The sequence below is a fragment of the Rhinolophus sinicus genome, linkage group LG11, assembly GCF_036562045.2.
Source record: "Rhinolophus sinicus isolate RSC01 linkage group LG11, ASM3656204v1, whole genome shotgun sequence".
Lineage (NCBI taxonomy): Eukaryota > Metazoa > Chordata > Mammalia > Chiroptera > Rhinolophidae > Rhinolophus > Rhinolophus sinicus.
Window position 1 is genome coordinate 40,637,224 of NC_133760.1, and position 21,122 is coordinate 40,658,345.

The 21,122-nt window shown below is 47.0% G+C and overlaps 1 protein-coding gene across 8 annotated transcripts in view; it reads right to left on the minus strand.

Moving 5' to 3' along the window:
- Nucleotides 1-2,806: 2,806 nt before the first annotated feature.
- NUP93 (nucleoporin 93) overlaps nucleotides 2,807-21,122 on the minus strand; it is a 90,665-nt gene continuing 72,349 nt past the window's right edge. For 4 of the 8 annotated variants that reach the window (XM_019754041.2, XM_019754078.2, XM_019754085.2 and 1 more), the window contains 16 exons: nucleotides 19,991-20,130; nucleotides 16,729-16,861; nucleotides 15,131-15,288; nucleotides 13,945-14,110; nucleotides 13,567-13,660; nucleotides 12,623-12,814; nucleotides 11,874-12,000; nucleotides 11,685-11,757; nucleotides 11,349-11,393; nucleotides 9,528-9,644; nucleotides 8,645-8,763; nucleotides 7,717-7,834; nucleotides 7,211-7,294; nucleotides 6,304-6,354; nucleotides 5,552-5,728; nucleotides 2,807-3,076 (listed from right to left, as the gene is read on the minus strand). In XM_019754041.2, the coding sequence (XP_019609600.2) occupies nucleotides 2,966-3,076; nucleotides 5,552-5,728; nucleotides 6,304-6,354; nucleotides 7,211-7,294; nucleotides 7,717-7,834; nucleotides 8,645-8,763; nucleotides 9,528-9,644; nucleotides 11,349-11,393; nucleotides 11,685-11,757; nucleotides 11,874-12,000; nucleotides 12,623-12,814; nucleotides 13,567-13,660; nucleotides 13,945-14,110; nucleotides 15,131-15,288; nucleotides 16,729-16,861; nucleotides 19,991-20,130 (1,905 nt within the window). In that variant the 3' untranslated portion in view covers nucleotides 2,807-2,965. The remainder of the gene's footprint in view (nucleotides 3,077-5,551; nucleotides 5,729-6,303; nucleotides 6,355-7,210; nucleotides 7,295-7,716; nucleotides 7,835-8,644; nucleotides 8,764-9,527; nucleotides 9,645-11,348; nucleotides 11,394-11,684; nucleotides 11,758-11,873; nucleotides 12,001-12,622; nucleotides 12,815-13,566; nucleotides 13,661-13,944; nucleotides 14,111-15,130; nucleotides 15,289-16,728; nucleotides 16,862-19,990; nucleotides 20,131-21,122) is intronic. The other 4 variants (XM_019754052.2, XM_074314838.1, XM_019754069.2 and 1 more) reach the window with 3 other exon arrangements.

Sequence of the window (21,122 nt, forward strand, 5' to 3'; positions counted from 1 at the left end):
ACAGGCAACACCTTCTCCCGATTCGCCGGATCCAGGGCTCAATCTCCACGGCTGACTGAGGCCACGTCAGTCCAGGCAGTGTGGGTCCCACTAGCACTTTGGCAGGCCTGGCGTAACGCACCAGCCAGGGGTTTTATGCAGCATTCAGCATGCTCTAGTCACTTCCTCAGTGGCATGATGGAAATTTGGCAGTGATGTGAACTACCTAATAAGCTAGACAAAGGTTCTGATGCCTAACAGAGAAACAAAGCAGTGGGACATTGCCACATCTGCACAGAATGGCCAAATTCAGTACATATTAAGGGTTTGATCAGGAGAGTTTACTCAAATAGAGCAGGCAGGGGTGAGAATGCAGAGCGAAAACATCCTATTTTTTAAAAAAATCAGCAAACGCTGGATGCTGTCAGAAGGGGTCTGTACTGTTTCCCCGAAAATAAGACCTAGCAAGACCATCAGCTCTAATGTGTCTTTTGGAGCAAAAATTAATATAAGACCCGGTATTACATTATATAAGACCTGGTATAATATACTAATATAATACAATATAATACCGGGTCTTATATAAGACTGGATCTTATAAAAGATGCACTAGTGCTGATGGTCCAGCTAGGTCTTATTTTCAGGGAAACACGGTAGCACTGTGCTTCAAGTAACCTAAGCCCTAGAATTTAAATGATGCATCAAGAGTACCAGTGGCTGCCGCTGAAGTCTCTAATTAGAGGGTAGAATCAGGCCCTACCTACACCCTGGACCCAGTGTGAATGGGCACTTCCTGCTCTTTGATGAGTCCAGCCAGCTCAGGATTAGCTCTGAGAGAGCTCACTCCAGTTTTCCCTTTGAAGTTAGGCAGCCAGATCTGTTTTGTAAGAAAAAAAATCAAGAACAAATTTCTTGAAATCAAATCTCAAGGCTTTTGAAAGGACCCAGATCAAGTCAGTGCGTCCCTTTCAGTGTCTCAGTGAGTTTATTATGAGCCACTCTGAGGCTGGCACTAACCCTGTCAGTCTCCAAGTGCCCCCGATTTTGTCGGAAAGATTGGACTCATTCCTGGAAGATGAGACTCCCAGTGCCACTTCTCTGTTTCTCTAGGTAAATGGTGAAATCATGGACCAATATTGAGGGAAAAGATTGAGTTCCCCAAACAGTGAGCTGAGGATGATTTTTAAGCTAATAACCTGTCACAGCATCAAGATTTCTGGGCACCTGTTGTCACATGGTACACAGGAACCTGTGGATGTCGAGGCCTTGCAAACTCAGCCTGTGTCTCCTGCATCTCTAGGCCCAGTAGGCCGTGCTTTAGCACAGAACCAGCCGATGGGACGGGCAATGGGATGAGTTCCATGGGCCTGGCCCTTCTGGCATGAACCCAGTTATCTTATTTCTCCTACGGATGTCTCTCCGGGCAAGTCCTCAAGCCAGGGAGGACTTTTCTCTCAGGTCCACACAGCCTCCCAAACTTGAGCCTTCTCTCATTTATGGTACCATTACATTTCCATCTACAAGACCTAATATGAAAACGAAAAACAAAACTAAGCCACACTTTATGAAAAGTCCAGAGTAGAGTTTTTAGAGCACTGTTAAAGCAAATCATTTGATTTGTTGAAAATATAAATCAGTACATGCAAACAGGGCACAATTGGCCCACTCAAGTCCCCTGCAGGGCTCACCGTCTGAGACTTTCTTAGCAAAGCTCAGGTGAAGGTGAGAACTCCAGGTGAACAGCTGGGGCTGGAGGGGAAGGCAGAAGCACACCTGCTGGCCCTCAGGGGCATCCTGGATAGATGGAATCCGGCGAATAAACAGATGGGCCCATTATCGATACACTAGCTCTTTCCCAAAAGGTAACAATTATTCTCACAACCAGAGGATGGCATGGGTCACTGTGTCCTGTGACAAGAGAGCGATTTCTCACTAGGAGCAAAGAGCACCTCTGGAGCCTGTGGGAGAGGCCACCTCGGGCACAGTTCATAAAACCAGCAGAGCCGACCACTGCCTACCCGCTCGCAGCCCCAGTTGGCCCATTGAGGAACGAACACTCGTCCTCATTGGAGAGCACTTTAGTCCAGGCCTTCGGGCCTGGTGGTAGGAGAAACAGAGCCAGTGAGGAGGGACAACCTCTGCTCAGGGATCGTATCCCCACAGTGCTGCCCAATGGTGTCAGACACTGGGAATGTGACCCATGAACTTGCCCCCCCAATCAGCTTCATTGTGCAAACAGAGGAACTGCCCATGAGAGGAGGGAAAGGGGCTCACGTCTCAGTGGGGCTGCTACAGAGGGAGAAGCAGTGAGGTCTCCACTTCCTCAAGACAGCTACAACCTTCGTTTCTAAGGCTATCTTTTTCTAAGCCTGTTTTCATCTCCAGTGGGATTTTCACAGAACAGCAAGCTAATCAATCCTGGAATCACAGCAAATGATTTGGAGGACGGTCCTGGGACCACCTGGACCCCAAGGCACGCCCAAGAGAAAAGCGAGGACACGGAGCGCCTAATATTTCACACAAACCTCAACTCACCCACAGCTGAGGTCGGCTTTCACATTCAAATAAAAATGTGAAAGAGGAACCGTGACCCTGCTACATGGAATATTGTATCTGAATAAAAGTAACTCCCAAAGCCTTCATTTCCTTGCTCTTTTTGGGTGGACTTTTAATCGTTTAAGGTCAACTTGAACCAAACCACAGACGCCTATATAAGCCTATCATTTTCTGGCCCAAGCACTGGTGAAGACATTTCCTCCCACACAAATAAAAATTTAAACAAAATTTCAAAGGAAAAAAAAGAAAAAGAAAAGAATGTGAAAAGAAATACAAATCAAATAAATTTATTGGTGTTGACAAAAATACATAATACAAAAAAACAAAACAAAACGAAACACAACAGAAACAAAACCAGAAACCACCCCGGCAGGCCCACGCGCCCGAGGTACTGACAGAGCAGTCCCAGAAGCCCCGCAAAGCTTTGCACTTAATTCATGAGGACCTCCATCTGCACCAGCCTTGCATTGGTGTCCCCGGACGTCCGGTAGGGTATCATCCCAGCAAAGGTAATCAGGGCTCGGGCTTGACTGCGGAGTTGCTGAGAGAAAGGGGAAGAAGAGAAGAAAAGCAGTGAACTTTCAAGTCAGGGCACTGTGCCGGGAACCACCACCAGGGTCTGCCATTTTCTACCCCTCGGTGTCGGGGCAGATTTCTGGGGGGTGGACGACAGCCACTGTACCCAGCATGGTGCACAACTAGCAAAGCCTGTCTACTGGGGCCTCAGTTCCAAAGCCCTTTTACTAAGCCAAGACAGACGGGTTTGCCAGGCAAGCCGCCTCGCCCGACACAGCAGACCAGCTTCTGATAGGGCCTTGGGCTTCAGACTGCTCGCTCTACTTCCCCTAGCTGAGAGCTGCGCTCTCTCCCCTAGCTGGTTTCTGTTCCCCAGCTTCCTTGGGGATCTGAGTTTCTGGGGCTCCCAGGGAGCAGCTGCAAAACCAGAGACAATGGCTGTAACTGAGTAGTCCCATTCCACCTCTCTGCCTCTCCTGCTTCTTCCCTTTTCTGTCCTTGCGCTTCTTCCATTTCTTCCTTCCTAACAGAAGTGCGTGGCCCTCATTTCCCAGGCAACGAAATTATGGGATTCCTGGATTGGTCCAGGAAGGAAAAGGATTTTAACTCAGGTATTTCTAAAAACAGGGGGAAAAAAAAAGGATAAATTACTGAATAAAGAATAAAGAAACTTTGGAACAAAGAATAAAGCAACAGCCTCATGTTGCTCCAAAGTGAAATATGTTGGATGATTATAACAGCAAGAAAGGAAACTGCATCTAGAATAGAAAGGGAGAGTCTGCAAACATCTTTTCGACCAGTAATAGACTTTTAAGGACAACTCAAGGGTCACTTACTAGGCTTAAGCCCATTCAAGAAGAAAACTGAAAGGTAAGTGCTTTTTAGCTGATATGTGAAATAAATTGGCATGTGTATATCCTAACTAATGTCCAAACCAAAAAAAATTCTTACCTATGATGAGAGTACCCATTCGTTTTTCTTTCGAAGTGCAAAAAGTGCACGGGCTCTCATCCCTGATTTGAAGCCACTTTCAATGAGCTCTCGGGGTGTTAGGTAAAGGGCCCCATGCCCTTCCTGGGAGCACTGCAGCCCATGAAGCCACTTCTTGGGCAGGTTGCTCGTACATGTAAGTCTCTCCTGGACCCTACCCATCCCTACCTCTCATAAAAAAGAAGAGCGATGGGCCAGAGGAAGACAGAAGAATGGCTTTATTTATGACATGTAAAAACTGTCTAAAAAAGAGATTAAAACACACAGACTCTGAGCTCAGATGGTCTCCAGATAGCTCCCTTCCGGTGGGGAAAATGGGCCTGCCAGGCCACCAGCTCCACTCTCTGTGGGCAAGGCCTCCTCTGACCTGGCAGCAGCTCACCAGGGACCAGAAAACCCCGCCACTTCAGTCCTGGCCCTCACAACAGCCCTGCACCACGTTTCTTTCATCAGGCACATGGCACACCGACTGGTGCCAAGGCCCAAGCACAGGAGCGCACCTCTGGCACATCTCCTGACACTTTTTTGACGCTGTTTGGGCTCTTGCCTGTCCAAGAGCAGACGGCAGACCAGCAGCTGCCTCTGGTGCACACACGATGGGCCTGCCACATCAGTGAACCACCCCCGAGCACTGCTAGCTATGCTGTCAGAACTGAAACTTCCACCCCCACTCACAGGGCAGGTCTGTCAACAACAGCGTCTGTGGGAGTCACAGCAGAGAGAGCCCACAGACATCCTGGGAGGCTGAAGATAGGGTTTTTCAAGGCTTGTTTCTTGACTGCCCAAATCAGTTATGTTTTGTCACATGCCATACTGAGAGCCTATCAAACAGGTGGAAAAGCTAAGGGAAAGGTAATTTTGCACTAAGTTTTCATGGTCCCTCTTGTCAAACCAGCTGGACAACACATGCTGAGTGAGTCCCAGAAGTCTATCGACCTAGATTCTGCTTGACCTGTGCAATGGGGGAGGCAACAGGTAGCGAGCGGAAAGGGCAGTGGCCCAGGTGCCAAACTCACTTGGCTTCCAGATGGGGCCCCTTCGTCTACCATGGGAAGGGCCCACTAAAGCTTCCTGACTCTAGGCCTCAGTTTCCTCTGCTGTAAAATGGGCATAACGACTGCCCTAGGTACCTCTTTGGGCTCACCGAGTTCAGATGAGAACAAAACAAGGGTTTGCATCAAATTAATGCGTTGCCCCAAAGTAAGTGTGGTTTTGATGAAAGTGCTGATCTGAGACTTGCAAAATAACCATCTATTTTAAAATGAGCAGAAAATTCTTGTGGAATCACTATAAATGAACATTCTGCTTGATTTTTTAAAATGAACATTCTGCTTGATTTTTAATGAACATTCGCAGACTTGGCTTTTTTTTTTTTTTTAGCTTGAGAACAGCAATTCCATTAATGTTTGATTTCTTCTGGGAGCCTCCTGACACAGCTGCCAGGTAGTAAGGGAAAAGAGCAGTTTGGGGTCATGAGCAGTGGTCTCGTGAGGTGCAATGGAAGGCAAACCAGAAAGGTGGTTCTCAGCGATGGTTCTGGCTGACGCTGGGATCTTACAGAGTCACGGTCCTCGATGACTCGCTGGGGCCTGGATGCCGAGGAGGGACTCGTCCCCTTGAGCCTCTTAAACTGTGTGAACAAGATGTTCATGGTGGCGAGAAGCACTTCTGAGAGGTTGTGCCTGATCTGCAGAGAAACGTGTGAAGTGAGGGAAAGGAACCAAGTTCTGGGGCCGACGAGAGGAGCGGGACCTCCAGGTAGGCCCGGTGTCCCGGTCACACCACATCCCCACGGCTGCATAGCCACCAAAACGGAGCTGGTGGCACTGAAACGGCAAGTGTGAGGGCAAAGCCCAGGCAAGGCTGCTCCGCCGAGCAGGCGGGTCACCCTTCTGCTCCCTTCCTGATGCCATTCCCCCCAAGCAGGGGCAGCGAGCCGCAAGCACCCATCTGACCAGTATGGAGGCCGGTACTGGCCAGCAGAGCGAGTGCCAAAAACAGTCTGGTTCTGAATGTCAGTGGGTAGGATACTCCCCTCTGTCTCAGACCCACCCAGACTGTCTCCATTGAACCCTCAGAGCCGTACCGGAGCCCTTGGGGGCATCTACACAGACAGGCCCTGGCGCACCATTTCAGTCCATGATGCTGTGAACAATGTTTCCAAAGAAAGGCGAGAAACAAGGAAATAACAAGTGGCTGGGGTAGACTCGACAGAGGCATGACGGGAAGGCTGGCAAGGGATAAGACGGGAACTGCATGTACCAGTCGGCAGCTGCCCCATCCCATGTGCAGAAGCTGGCCTTCCTCCTTCCTCTAAAACAGAAACATGTTTTTATAAAAGGTATTTGCTTACTGAGTAACAGTTTTAAATCGAAACACTCCTCTATGTATGGTGCTAGGTGGGTACTAGACTTATCTGGGATCACTTCGTAAATTATATAAATGTCTAACCACTATGCTGTACACCTGAAACTAATATAAAATACTGAGTCAACTGTAATTGAAAAAACAAAAACAAAAACACTGATAGTGACATCTCAGAACAGGCAGCTGGCCCTGAGTGTCTGGGGTCCTAGAGAACAGTTTACCCCAGTTCCATATAGGTAGGAAAGACTGGGAGAGGTCCCGGCTGCAGCCTGAGAGAAACCAGCGTTTCTGGGGGTAGGGCCTGGAAGATATTTTTAAAGCTCTCCTAGCAGCAAGTCCAGCGTACAGCCCAGCTGAGCACCTTGGTCTAAATGGTGGCAACGCGCTAGAAACCCCGCACTGGGCTCAAAGGCTGATCACTGAGTCCATGGTCACTGCACCTGCTTCTCAAGAACAAGCGGTTCAGAGGGGAAAGGAAGGAAGTGAATAATGATGCATGTTTTATGCACCCAGTGGAATTGCTTACGGAAGATCACAGGATCGATCAGAAACCTGCTGTAAAGAACACGTCTGATCACTAAACTGACTATATTTTCTGAGTCAGGAACTGGGACAATAATCTGATGGAGATATGTGTACTCACAGAAAACCAGCCCAGGATACCGGAAACTGGACTTAACTTACAAAACTCAGTCTGATGGTTACTGTATTGGACTCTTAAGTTACTAGCTACATTAAAACAAAAGCTTTCGGCAGAAGTGGGGAAAAAGGAATTCCATAACTCAGGAAGAAAAGGACTTACTTCATCACTGAAATTTCTGAAGGCAGCCACTCTCTCTTCCACACTTTCCTGATTCAGGGGCACCAGCTTCAAGCGATCAATTATCTGTTTAAAACAAAACCCCACCAGCCCCATATGATACAACCATCACTGTCATTTTATCTCCTTAAACACCAAGTCAGTACCTAACACGTCATAAAGGGCTTCTTAACAGAAAACGCTACTCCCCTCATACACACAAAGGCTCTAACTTGCTGACTAATTTAATTCCTATCCTTATTTTACTGAGGCCATTTTAAAATTCAGAGATTTCAAACTACTTTGAGAAATCTGTTTTCAGACTAAAGGGGAAAAGAATAGAAAAAAGAAAAAGGAAAAAAGAGCAATGCAGAAACCCCCTTTAAGCTTCCAGGATAACACTTGTACTTCTTCACTTAACAGGTACATTGGTGACGCTTCCTTTGTTTTAAATGAATTTCCAAGGGCAGACATTAACCGGCACTTGAAACACGGCTCCTGACACTTACATCAAAGGCTCTGTCAATATGACCACTGTGATATTCATCAAAAAAGGTAATCAAGTCCAAGAGAAGATAGAATGTAGAGTCCACAAATTTATTTGCACTGATTCCCTGAGCCCTATACCTGAAAGACAAAAAAAAGGGATGGGGTCACGGGTGTATTATGAATTTCTGTGCAATCTGTAACTTTAGGCTAGCCTTTGAAAAATGCCAAAACCTCTTGAACCCTCTCGATGAGGTGAATTAAGGAGTGGAAAATAATGTTTCTTGTGAAATGGCCAAGCGTTTGACAGTGGATTTGATAGTATTCCTATACTATTTTCCATGGAGCATGGTTCTCTAGCCTCAGCCCACCATCTCAGCATCCAAATCTCCAGGACGAATGGGAGGACTTGTGGCCCCAAAACCCCGAGGCCATGACTGGGAACTGTTTGCTAAAGGGAGAGATCTCATTTGCCAAGAATGCTCTGCGCTGCCCCAGGAAAGCATCTCCAACTCGGTTTTCCCTGGGTCACTTTCTGAGGAGTGTCTGTAGAGGGCCCAAAAGCAATGACTGTCGCCTCCGCCTGGGAGTTACACTGATTCAAGACTGATCGCTCAGGTAACTCACTGGGGGGAGGGTGGATTCTGACACACTGGGCACCACCCCTCTAGGAATTCGCCCATCTGTCCATCACTAGCTTTGTTCCCACATGCCTTTGGGATGGCTGATAACAGAACAGAGATGAATATAATACCTAGGATTAAACTAATGCGCAGGATAAAAGCGCTGAGATACCCTTTCAAACCCGTATTTTTGGCAAAAATTTGTTAAGTCTGACAGTTCCAAGTGCTGGTCATGATGGGGAGACTCTCTGACGGCGCTGCTGGGGCGGTGAGCCAGGAGGGCCACTCTGGCTAGTAATGCCGGATGGGCACTGGTGGCCGGCCTTACCGTTCCGCGATGGACAGCGCCATGCTCTTCAGCCGCTCCTTGTTGGATTGCGGGGCGCTGATCTGAGGGACCACTGGGCTGAGCAGTTTGTTCATCAGCTCCAGCACTTTGTCAGCATTCTATTCAATTTTTTAAAAATTAAGGCATTACATAATCAATAAAAGGACAAACTAAATAGCCGACACAAAAGAGGGAACTTTCTGGGGTGAAGGATGGAAATGTTCTGTATCTTGATCTGGGTACTGCTTACACTGGTATATTCCTATGGAAAACTCATCAAGCTGTACACTCAATATTTATACATTTTTCTACATCTTAATAAGACCTCAATCAAAACACTGTTCAATTATATAAAAAAAAGAGTTATAACCCTCTTTTGGTGCACTTTTCTCAGTTGATAAAAGGAAAGAATGTAATCTCTTTTAGGCCACATAGCCATCAGTAGTCGTATGTCTTTATGTAGAAATATTATTCCAGTTCCCTCCAAATGCCTCAGCTGTCGTACAATTCCCTAACACGCTCTGATCAGCAGTGTGTCTGTGGATGCCCGGAGGGTAAGCATGAAGACATTTTCACCAGCAGCTGCGCCATCAAAATGTGACGGACACTTATTCTGTTGCCAAGTGAGACTACAGCTCAGTCAGTGCCTCCAGCATATCCTTTCAATATGTCACTCCTGTTTGGCCAGAAATACCTTATGAACAGAAATAATTCTAGAAAATGGGAATTTCACCCTGACTGGACCATTAACTGCCTAAGCACCAGGGGAAAATGCCTCAGCAGCAGGAGTGGTACAACAATGGCGTCATTGGAATGTGTGTGTTTAATGGCAAAAGGCCGACAGATCTATGAAGTGCAGAAGAAGGAAAAGGGCACATTTTACCTTGGCAAGGTCGTAAAGCTTTGCTGCTTCCTCAAATAGTCCTTTATTTTCGGCGACAGAAGCAACTTTGTTGATAATAGGCTTTGTATCACTAGTAAACTTATCTATGACTCCAGGCTGACAAGACAAATTATGGAGGGAGAGGGAGAGAGATGGGTACACAAAGCTGTTATTTTAAAGGCAGAGGAGCAACTGGGATCCGAAAACTACGTTAACTGAAAATGCTTGCCCTGGACAATGCATATATTTCATCAGCTAGGTTCTGGCTTTCTTGAAGATACAGGCTTATTAAACATATGAAAAGGACAAAGAAAACTACATGTGAAGTGGCAGATGCACAGGCAGCACAGAGGAGTCAGCAATAAGACTCTGTGCTTTCTAATTTTCTAAAATGACCCAGAGAGTACCATGTTTCCCCAAAAATAAGACCTAGCCGGACAATGAGCTCTAATGCGTCTTTTGGAGCAAACATTAATTTAAGACCGGGTCTTATATTAATGTTTGCTCCAAAAGACGCATTAGCGCTGAATGTCCGGCTAGGTCTTAATTGTGGGGAAACACAGTAGATAAAATCATCAATGATTTTAACTTTGCTGATGAATAGGCACTAGAGGAAAAAAATCAGGAGACTCAGAGAAAATATCTGAAAGATTTTAGATTTGCTTTCTAAGACAGATGGCAAAAGAAACTCAGTGCTTAAAATATATATGGCAAGTGGTGTCAGAATATTTTTTAACAAACACCATCATCACTCAAATGGTCAGGAGAGTATGAGAGAGGCCTTAGGAGCCACAGAAGAGCTAGGGCGGGTCGCGTCATGTCTGATGGGCTGTCGTGATTCTCCATTGGTGCTGGGCCAAGTCAGGGTGACTTGCTCCTGCCATCCCACAGGCAGCACAGATCAGTGAAGAGCGTGGGCTCTGGTGTCAAGGACTGGGTTCAAATTCCACTCCCCCTCTAACTGGCTGTGTGATCTTGAGGAAGATAATTAACCTCTTGTCTCCACTTCCTCACTTGGAAAACACAGATAATAATGGTTCCCACCTTGTGGGGTAATTCTGGTGATTAAATAAGAAATGCATTCGGCACAGTGGCGGGCAAGTGTCACTGCTCAATGACCACGGCCACCGGCATCAGCACCGTCACTGGCCTCACTTCTGAGCTGGATGGTGTGAACACTGTGAGCTCACCTCTATCTAGATCGCTGGGTCCAAGCCACCATTTTTACAAGTGAGGAAAGTGAGTCCCTGGGAGAGGCAGGTGACTTTCCCACAGTCACAGGAAGAGTGTCTGAGTGGGGTCAGGACAGTCTCAATGCCAGGACCTCTGCCCCTTCTCCTACTACCTAATGGGCATGATAGGGCTTGGGGAATCGCTAAGGCTCATGGGATCAGCTGCATCTCCAGGGTCCTTAGAGCCTTCAGAAACTACCCTCTGAGAGACGGCAAGCATATTTCTAAATTTTCCATGTGGGGAGAGTAGGGGCAGCGATCTATTTTCTTGCACATTTCCTAGGCCACGAATGACAGAAAAGCAGACTTCTCAACTCAAAAAATGGCAGGTGTGAACAGATGAGTACTCTGAACATATAAAAAAAAACTACCTAATCACACATTTATATATTCTAAGGAGAAGTAGAAATATGTATAAAATCGAGGCCATCATTTGGGGCCTGTAACATTCATTCATTTTTCAAACTAAGCAATTTCATTCAGATTTGCATCTGTAGTACCTTGAATCTTAAAATCTAACTGTATTCTTTTGATAATTATAAATCCCCAAATGCAAACTAACATATCTCTAGAGGTACATTTAACTCACCTTTCTACTTCCATCATTCTCTAGTTTCCCAAGAATCATATCGAACTGTGGAGACAAAAAAAGTTTACTCAATTTACAGGACAGAGATACACACATCATCCACAATTTTTTGGAGACAAAAGAGGGGAAGAAGATAGGGAAGGTGGGCGAAGTCTTACACAAACTAGAAAAGAGTGAGACTGAATCAATTATTTTCAGTGTCAGAAACCAAAGAAAACGCGCAGTCCCCTGGCCCTGCCCAGCAGAGGCAGCACAGAGGTGGCGTGCAGCATCACATTAGCATGAGGACAGGGACACTGACAGTCACGGGGGGGGGAGGAAAGCACACGGACGTACCTCCCGACTTTCTATCACGAGCTCACTCACGCAGCGCAGAAACATGTTTTCTCCTTGACTGTCCTTCTCGTCCCTGCAAGGGGACAAAAACAACCTGGTTTCTTGCGTGCACTCGAGGGCTCTGATGGTGATTCGCAGAATGGCAGAGGTGAAAAGCAGCTGAAGCAAATGGTGAAAACCACGTCTTACCTGAGGAAGTAGAAGTACTGGAGGGCCTCCCGCGGGTCCGTGGACTCAAACTTCCGGGTGTAAAGCATCAGCAGCCTCACAAAGTTCAGCCGACGCAGGCAGGGCGGGTCGCCAGGCTCGTGGCTGACTGCACCGTGGGGGACACAACGGTCACAACCAGACTGCCCCTCTGACCCAGGCAACCAGGAACTATGGGGGCTGCGCCCAAGGACCCAGCAGCACCCTCTCCTGCAGCCCAGCCAACACTCGTCTGCTGACCTCGGCTTTGGCCAAGCCCTCACCACCCTGCCCTCAATTCCTTTCCAAGTAGAGTGGACATAACGGCATTCTGTAGTAAATTACTAGTACGCAGGGCTTTGAATGAAAAGACGCAGACCACGGACCTTTATGGGATGTGCTCTCGGGTGATTCTGCTGCTCTACTAAGTAATGAAGCCCGAGCCATTCCTCCGCCCTCTTCGGACTCCCACTGCAGGCAGCTTTGCACAGAGGACGGCTGGGTGGGGTCCCAGTGATTCACGTTAGAGCCCCAATGAGAACCAGACTCCCGACTCTAGGGACTGCGTCTCCAGCACCGTCCTCCAGGCAGCCTGACTGACTGGCTGCAAAGCCCGCACTCTGTACTGCACTGTCTACAATGCTCTGAAACGAATGGGCCATCCGCCCAAATCCTTGTTCCCTGCAGTCAGGAGTCCACTGCCGCCCAATGGGGGACGTGCTATGGCTATGCTACTGATCGCAGATACTCACGGAGCTGAGCACTCTGTCCCGAGGACTTTAAAAGCAGCTTCAGCTCAAAGAGCACCAGGGCCACGTGGACGGTATGGCAGCGCAGCCGCTCCATGCGGAAGAGAAAGGCAATTGCAGCTTCGAACTGCGCTGTCAGGAACAGCACTTGGAAGTAGAGGAAGGGCTGCTGGTTCACCGTGAAGTGGGACTCGCCTGGCGGAGGAGGAAAGAAAGCCGACTCAGGGAGTCAGGCCACTGGTGGCCCCGTACCCAGGCAGACGCCCCATGTGCTTAAAGGACTTGCTGGGCAGGATGAAGGGGGCCCTGGACACAGTGAACCACCACGGGAGCCCCAACCTGGTTCCCCGACCTTCTCTGGACCTCACAACACAACTGGCAAGCAGAGGTCCTGTTGTAAAACCCAAACTCCCTGCATCAGGTGGGAGAGAAACAGTTCAGGAGCTGAACACGTAATACGAAAGGGGCTGTTCATCAACTTTATCCTAAGAGTCACCCAGTAAGGAGAAGAATGAAGATTCAAAGGTGCTTCAGTTCACTCGGATTCACAGATACCTGAATTCAACAACTGCTGACCACTAGCTAGAATCTTCTTTTCTTCCCAGAACTCTTAAATAATGGGGGGTGGGGAGCTATTCCTCCCTCATTTGTGCTCAGACACAGTCACTGAGAGATCTGCGAGGAAGTAACAGGCAAGTCCTCTTTAGGTCTCTCCCTGAGCACGTGTCAACCAGAGCAGTTCAAGGAACTAGAGCCAAAAGTTCACTGTAATGACCATAAGTCACACACACTACTTAAGGCCATATGGCTGCGACGCAAATTTGAAATCGTTGTTTTGTGTTTTGAAGGAAAGACAGAGTTCAGAGATGAAGGATCTTCTCAAAGGAAAGGTATGTAGTGACCGGATGTGGATGAGAGGAAAGGTGGTTACGTTCAGGATATCTTACCGTAGTCTTCCAACAACTGCTTCTGGAACTGTGAGAGAGTGAGTCTGTCTTGTGGGGAGCTGGTGCCGTCGTCATCAAAACACACTTGGTTCAACTAAACCCCCAAGAGAAACACGCGCATTGGTGCAAACACGTGCACTGGCACACCCTACGTCCCGGGCCAGCCGTGCCGCTGCAGCTGCTCAGCAGCGTGCACTACTGGCTGTGGCCGGTGGTCAGGAATCACGTAACAAAAACAGTGGGGCTAGGAGACAGGAAGTCCACTAGCCCAATACCACCTGGGCATCCATCACACAGCCAGGAGGTAAAATCTGTGTGAGGAATGCCAGCAGAGGGAAGGGGCTAAAGGCCTGTGCAGGCAAGAAGAGCGGGGCCTACCTTTAGCCACAGGTAGTCCTCAGTTTTGTCGGCCACTTCGCTCTGGTTGTCGGCGACATCGCATCTGCCAATGATACAGTACACGGCCCGCTTATAGGGGTCCGTGTTGTTCCTGAGGGCCCTGCGGTAATGCAGCCGGAGCTTGTTCTCTGTAGCTGGGGACAGTCTAAAGACACAAGGGGACAGACAGACACTAGACTCACCAAAGATCCTTAAGGGCACGTGAAAGCACCCAGGCCCCAAGGACATCACAGAGTTATGAAGCCTTCCTTCACCGAGGGTGACAGGCACTGTCCTGCCCATATGCCCTGGGTGCCATCACTTTGATCTGACACAACCACCAGCATCTGACGTCTCTCTGCCTGTCAGCTTCCTCTAACAGAGGCTTTCGGGGCAGGTCAGAAATGCTGCGGAGTTAATACTCCACCCCACTCCCCAGCGGCCCTGAAGCAGTGACGGATAAGAACGAGTCCCCTTGATTGTCTCAGCCTCCCTGGGCCTCCCACTCCCTTACCCACAAGGGATCACTTCCCAAATAAATACTTGTGTTCAAATCCTTGCCTCAGGGTGTCCCTCTGGGGAAACTCAAGGATATTAACCCTACTTTAAACTCTGGGACAAGCAAGACAGGGGTTTATGGCTGAAGACAATCTCTGGACATGGCATTATTCGCATCGCCTGACAAATTATGCCCAGTTTTCCACAGGCGTAACCGGGATAAGCACTGCCATTTCTTCTACGTACACGTATGGACATTTAAACTCACTTCTACTTCTAGCCTTTGAGCCATGACGTGCCTGACGACAATCCTGGGCCAACCAGAGAAGCACTAAGTGTTAATAAGTGAGTGTAATACCACCAAGTTTCATTTCACAAAGCAGCCTGATGTGCCTGGGTTTACAGAGTAAATCAAATCATGCTCTCACTGCAGCCCATAACATACTAGGACAGAACATTCCCAAACACAGACACATGGAAGTCTAGACACGGGTGTCAGTAGGGGGCTCTTCTTTTCATGTTTCCACCTGTTATCCTACAGAGAGTTTTACTTGCTTTCTAAACTTAAATTTTTCCCAAGTAGAGACTCCGAGAGCCGCGTACAGGGAAAAGAGCAATGCCAGCGGAGACCACCCTGTTGATTGCAGCTGGCTGCTTCTGGCTGTGCCACCTCCTTCACCGCACATACCTTCTGTCCTTGCTGTTCATGTATTCCTGGAACCAGGTTTTAAACTCTCCCAGCTGGTGCTGGGCTCGGTTGACCACCTGTGAAGCGGCAAGCAGGTCTCCACAGCGCATGCAGTAATAAATCAATGCCCACACAGGGTGGCCTTCCACCTCTCCGTCCTACGGAAAAGAGGGAAGATGCTCAAAGAAACAGGCAAACACAAGCTCACCGACGGCTCTCTGATGCGCTGACCCTCAGCCAAGCCCTCTCCTTGTATTAGGTCACTTAATCTTCACCACAACCCCATTAGCTTTCACAAACGAGGAAACTGAGGTACGGGAACATTCAGTAATTTGTTCGAGGTAAGCTGGTAAGTGGCGATCTGGCTTTTCCTCCAAAGCACTATGTGTCCCACCTGAAACCAGCCTGTGGTTTCTCCATGGAAGCCCAGTAGCCTGCAGTAACCACATAACGTGTTCCTCCATAATACACAGACATGCAGTCCTGCAACCTCCACAAAGCAAGGGCTAAAGACATTCACTGACCAATAAGAGACCATCATTATCATACTCATGTGTATAAAGTGCTAACTACTAATGATTAGCCAAATGGATACTGGCATTTTCATTCCTTCTTTCATTGTTCATTCACCCACTTACCGAATGTCTGTGTTTCAGACACTGTGCTAGGTGCTGGGGATCCCAGAAGGCAGTTCTGTTTCCACTCTCCCAGGACCAGAGCTTATCTATCCTAAATCTGGCTTTGTCACCAACTGCGTAGCAGGCGGTGGTTACTCTTCTCTCTCTGCTTTTGTTCAGCTCCTCCAGAGAAGTGAACCAGGGACCTCCTTTCTGGCCCCTTCACCCTTCCCCTGGCAGGACTCTTTCTAAAACTCAGATCTGATTGTGTCACTTCCCCACTTAACCCCCTTTGAACTGTTTACATCCAAAGTGCTCACTCAGCCTGACACTCAAGGCCTTCACCAGCTGGCCCAAGCTTGCCAAGCCCTACCACATACCCAACACACCAGATACTCTCCTGCTTCCATGCTGTTCCCTCCTCCTGGAATACCCTTTTCCAAGCCCTCAGGCTGGGGAGCCCCTGTTTTTCAAGCACAAGTGTGAACCTCACCATCTTTATGATGCCAGCCTCCTGTGTAGCCCACTAGCCTTGGTACAAAGCTCCCATGGAACGCTTTGCACACAGTATGATAAATGACTGCAAGGCAATTCCCCAACTGGACTGTGAGCTGAGAAGAGAGGCCACATCCTAGGAACCATACCCAACTCCATTCTTCTAGCCGTTAGAGCCAACAACCTCAGAAGTCACATCCCTAACTCTGCCTCTAATACCCACATCCAAGTTCTTCAACTAGTCCTATTGGCTCTACTTTCAAAACACATCTAGGACCCAAGGACATCCCTCCCCACACCCCGCCATCCTCCACCCTGAGCTGAGCAAGCAGCCGCTGGACTCCTGCACTACGTGCCTCCCAAAGTCTCCCACTTCTCTTCTCGCCCTCTCTGGTCTCTTTTTCATACAGCAATTTCTACACATAACCTCAATTTAACTGAAAACTCTGGGGGTATAACTGATCACACAGAGAAAGTTGCCAATACCTGCAGTCCAGGCAAGGGAGCTGGAAGTTTAATGTTCAGGAAACTTCGAACCAACTGGTAAGTCCCAGGCACCCCACCCAGCTGGGCTTGATGCAAATTTCCAAAGACAGTCACAAGGGTATAATTCTTATAACTGGAAAAATTTAAAAGAAAAAAACAAGGGAGGTTGAAAATACATATTACGCATATAGCTGTCCATATCCATGACATTAGACTGTGACCTCTGCAGGGCAGGACCTGGGCTTCCAACCTGACACAGAACAGGAAACAGCACATGCTTAACGAAGCAAACTGCATCATTTATTCATTGTGGGTCACTGTAAAGATTTCTCATCACTGTGGAGACTCAAAAAAAAACCCCTGGAGGAGCATAACTGTGGACTTCAAATGCATAAGAGCTAATGTGCAGAATAATAATTGTTCCAACTCACAGCCTAACTGTGATATTGGGCACTTTTTAAACTTTTCCTTTGGGAAAATTTCCACCTACAAAAAATTAAAAGGATGGTAGTGCAATAAATGCTCATATACCCTTTACCTAGATTCACCAATTGTTAACATATGTGTGCATGTTTTTTCTCATTTTATATATATATATATATATATATATATATATATATATATATACACATACACATATGTAAATGTGTATTTACATATATGTATGTATACAGTAGATATCTATATACATAATATACATACATACTTTTTCTAAATGCTTTTAAAACGTTATCAGAAATATAGAAAGCAGTGGCTACTTCATCTGTAAATACTTCAATTCACCATATATCTCCTAGGAACTAGGACATTCTCCTACCTAACCTCAATACCGTTATGAGATCAAGAAATTCAATATTAATATATTGTTATTATCTAAAATATAACCCATATTCAAATCTTTTTTTTTTTTTTTTATTGGGCAAGGGGAACAGGACTTTATTGGGGAACAGTATGTACTTCCAGGACTTTTTTCCAAGTCAAGTTGTTGTCCTTTCAATCTTAGTTGTGGAGGGTGCCGTTCAGCTTCAAGTTGTTGTCTTTTCAATCTTAGTTGTGGAGGGTGCAGCTCAGCTCCAGGTCCAGTTGCCATTGCTATTTGCAGGGGGTGCAGCCCACCATCCTTTGCGGTATTCGAGGGATCGAACTGGCAACCTTGTGGTTGAGAGCCTGCACTCCAACCAACTGAGCTATTCGGGAGCTCAGCGGCAGCTCAGTTCAAGGTGCCGTGTTCAATCTTAATTGCAGGGGTCGAAGCCCACCATCCCTTGTGGGACTCAAGGAATTGAACCGGTAACCTTGTGGTTGAGAGCCCACTGGCCCATGTGGGAATTGAACTGGCAGCCTGCGGAGTTAGGAGCACAGAGCTCCAACTGCCTGAGCCACCAGGCCGGCCCCCATTTTTTTTTTAATTGAGGTATAATTGACACACAACATATGCTAGTTTCAGGTGTACAACATAGTAGTTTTGTATTTGTATATATTGTGAAATGATCACCACAATAAGACTAACATCCATCACCACACAGTTATAGAATTTTTTTTTCTTGTGATGAGAACTTTTAAGATTTACTCTCTTAGCAACTTTCACATATGCAGACAGTATTATGAACTATAGTCACTATGCTGTACATTACTTCCCCATGATTTTTTTATTTTATAACTGGAAGTTTGTACCTTTTGACTCCCTTCACCCATTTGGTCCATCTCCCCACACCCCACTGTTGGTAGATTAGCATCAGCAAAAATAAAAGTGAGTATAATTATTCTAAAATATTCCGTTTATCAAAATGTGACGATGAATCCTTAAAACAAATGCCACTAGTGTGAAAAAGAAAGTAAGGTTACAATAATTGTGGACAGGAAACTCCCAAGTAGCTCCAAGTGCTGCTAAAGGAATCAATGGGACAATAATTCTAAAATAACCCTAAAAAACTAAATGAAAAGAATAATCAAAGACATGGAATGGCTTACCATTTCTTGATACAAAATGATATGAAACCAAGGCATGCCGCCTGGTATCCTGAAGTTCAGCACCAATGTTAAGGATTGGGTTTATTAAGGAAAAAGCAGTCATGAGCAATCATATGTAAACCCATTTAAAAAATTCCTAAAGGTTATTACATACTGTAAGAAATTCTGATTCCTAATTTGCTGGTTTTTAGCAAATACATACTACTACAGACAATAGGTTCTTTATGGCTGAAGATCAGTACACTCAAAACTTACGTTACAAAAATGTAGCCAAAGCCTAATGACAGATTCTATAAACTCTTTGTGCCTATGCCAGAAGGGATAAATAACCATTTGGAGTTCCAGATTTCTCTTAACAAGGGAACGGAGGCTAGTGAGTTTAATGTTTGATGGTATTCATCTCATGTAGCTATTGCATAATTAATACAGTATAAAAACTGTATAAAAACCTATTCTCTGAATCACCTCAGTTGCACACAAGGAAATCTTATGACTTCCTAATGAAGCATTACTTTGTGGATAAAGGGCGACCACACTGCAAGGCCACTGGCAGCTGTACAGGCTCGGTGGCAAAGAGCTGCAATTTAGCCAGTGTATTCAACTCGGCTTTTCTTCTCGAGCCAGCAGAGCAGCCCAGCACCCTGTCTCTGAAATAAAGAGGGTCCGTTGCACACTCATGACAACCCCTGCTGGCCAATTCAGAGCTGGAAGGAGTGTCCACAGGCAGGGGGAATGGCACGGGTCCCACCAACAAAGGGGACAATAGTTAGGGCAGAGCCACATCCCCTCAGTGACCGAGTCCAATTAGTGAGGGTGTGGCAAAGAAGCTGAGGCACAAATCACAGGCATTAGCAGCTGGGAAGGATCCGGTCGCACGGGGATTAACGGAGTAAAGCCACAGGAAAATAAAGGTGCACGGGCTGTCCTAAGGTTTGAAGGTGGCGATACTGCCGGGTGTGAAAAAATGATGACAGAAAACAAACAGCCTAAGGAGTGACAGCTGAACGTCACTGGGTTCAGGACCCTGACCAGGCCCTGTGGCCTAAAAATCATGTGTCCGTAATGAGGGACAGAGAGCGGAGAAAGAGAAAGTCCAACAGTGCTCCCACGTCCCATGATTTTACATCGCTGCACAACTAGTCCTGGTAGAGAAGTGCTTCCGGGAACAGGATGACACCTCTCAGACTTGCTCACCCTTGTTTCAATTATGCCAGCTACAGAGCACTTGGCTCGAGGACCCCTGAAACCTGAGAAACGGCTGGCTCTGGGCACGGGGCTGCAGCCGCCTTACCTCTGCTCCAGGTAGCCCAAGGCCTGCCTGACGAACTCCATGCGCACCTCCACGCTGCTGCGGCTCTTCAGGGCGTCCGTCGCCGGTGCCAGCAACACGTCCGTCATTTGTTTGACCATGGTCCACATGTCAGAGATGTTCTGCACATAAAGGAGATGACACGTGACAATGCCATCGGGCTGGAGAGACTGTTTGGCTCTTCGCGGCACTCACCCCAAAGGCGGGCCGGAGGGCAGGGGGAGGAGGTTCATGTCTCCTGTCTGAGGCCCTCAGGCTTACGCCCAGCACAGAAGATACACCTCTGCCCGGCCAGCTGCGAGGCTTCTACCTTCCAACAAGCACCCCCGTCCCGAGCTCCTTTTCAGATCAATTACTATTCCGGGTCTGACATAACCACCCACTTAATTAAGACCACATAAAAGTAACAAGAACAGTGAATCTCAGTGGGTTATCCCTTACAAGAGAGGGAATACATTTATAATCGTCCAACGCTCTAGGAGTTTAAACTCAAGCAGCTGCATTTCAGTCCTTACAAGGTCATTTGAGTTTTTTTAAGGCTTAAAATAAGAGCTTAACCTAAATAATATAGGTTTTGTCCACCCAGAGACTCTCCAGGGGCCACGGCTCTTACCCCATTTTGGGAGTGTCACAGCTTTCCATGTTCCTTCCCACTCACTCCCCTCAAAAGACGCCTCCCATGACGGCCTCTAAGAACGGGCGTTCTCTCCTTTGTGTTACCAGCACACAGCTGGGACTCCCTCGCCCCAGAATTCTGGCTGTAAATCTCTCCTTAAAAATGTGTTCCTGAAACTTGGGCAATATTCTAACGTTAAGAATCCTTGGAAGACAGCACTGATTAGAGAAAAGCAGGTTTACCCCTTTTCCAAAGGAAAAGATCATGTTTTCATTGTCTCTCTCAAAAATTAAAACTGTAGAATACCCACCCAAATGTAACTCTCTCTAGGTGGTGAGATAGTAGGTGATGCTTATTTTCTTCTTTAGATCTGTTTGTATTGCCTTATATTTTACTATTAAAAAAAAAAGTTGTATTTTTGAAGACGAAAAAATAAATCTACATACGAGTGCTTGCTTCCATTATATCCTTCCTTCCTTCTCCCCTTCTCCTGGCCAC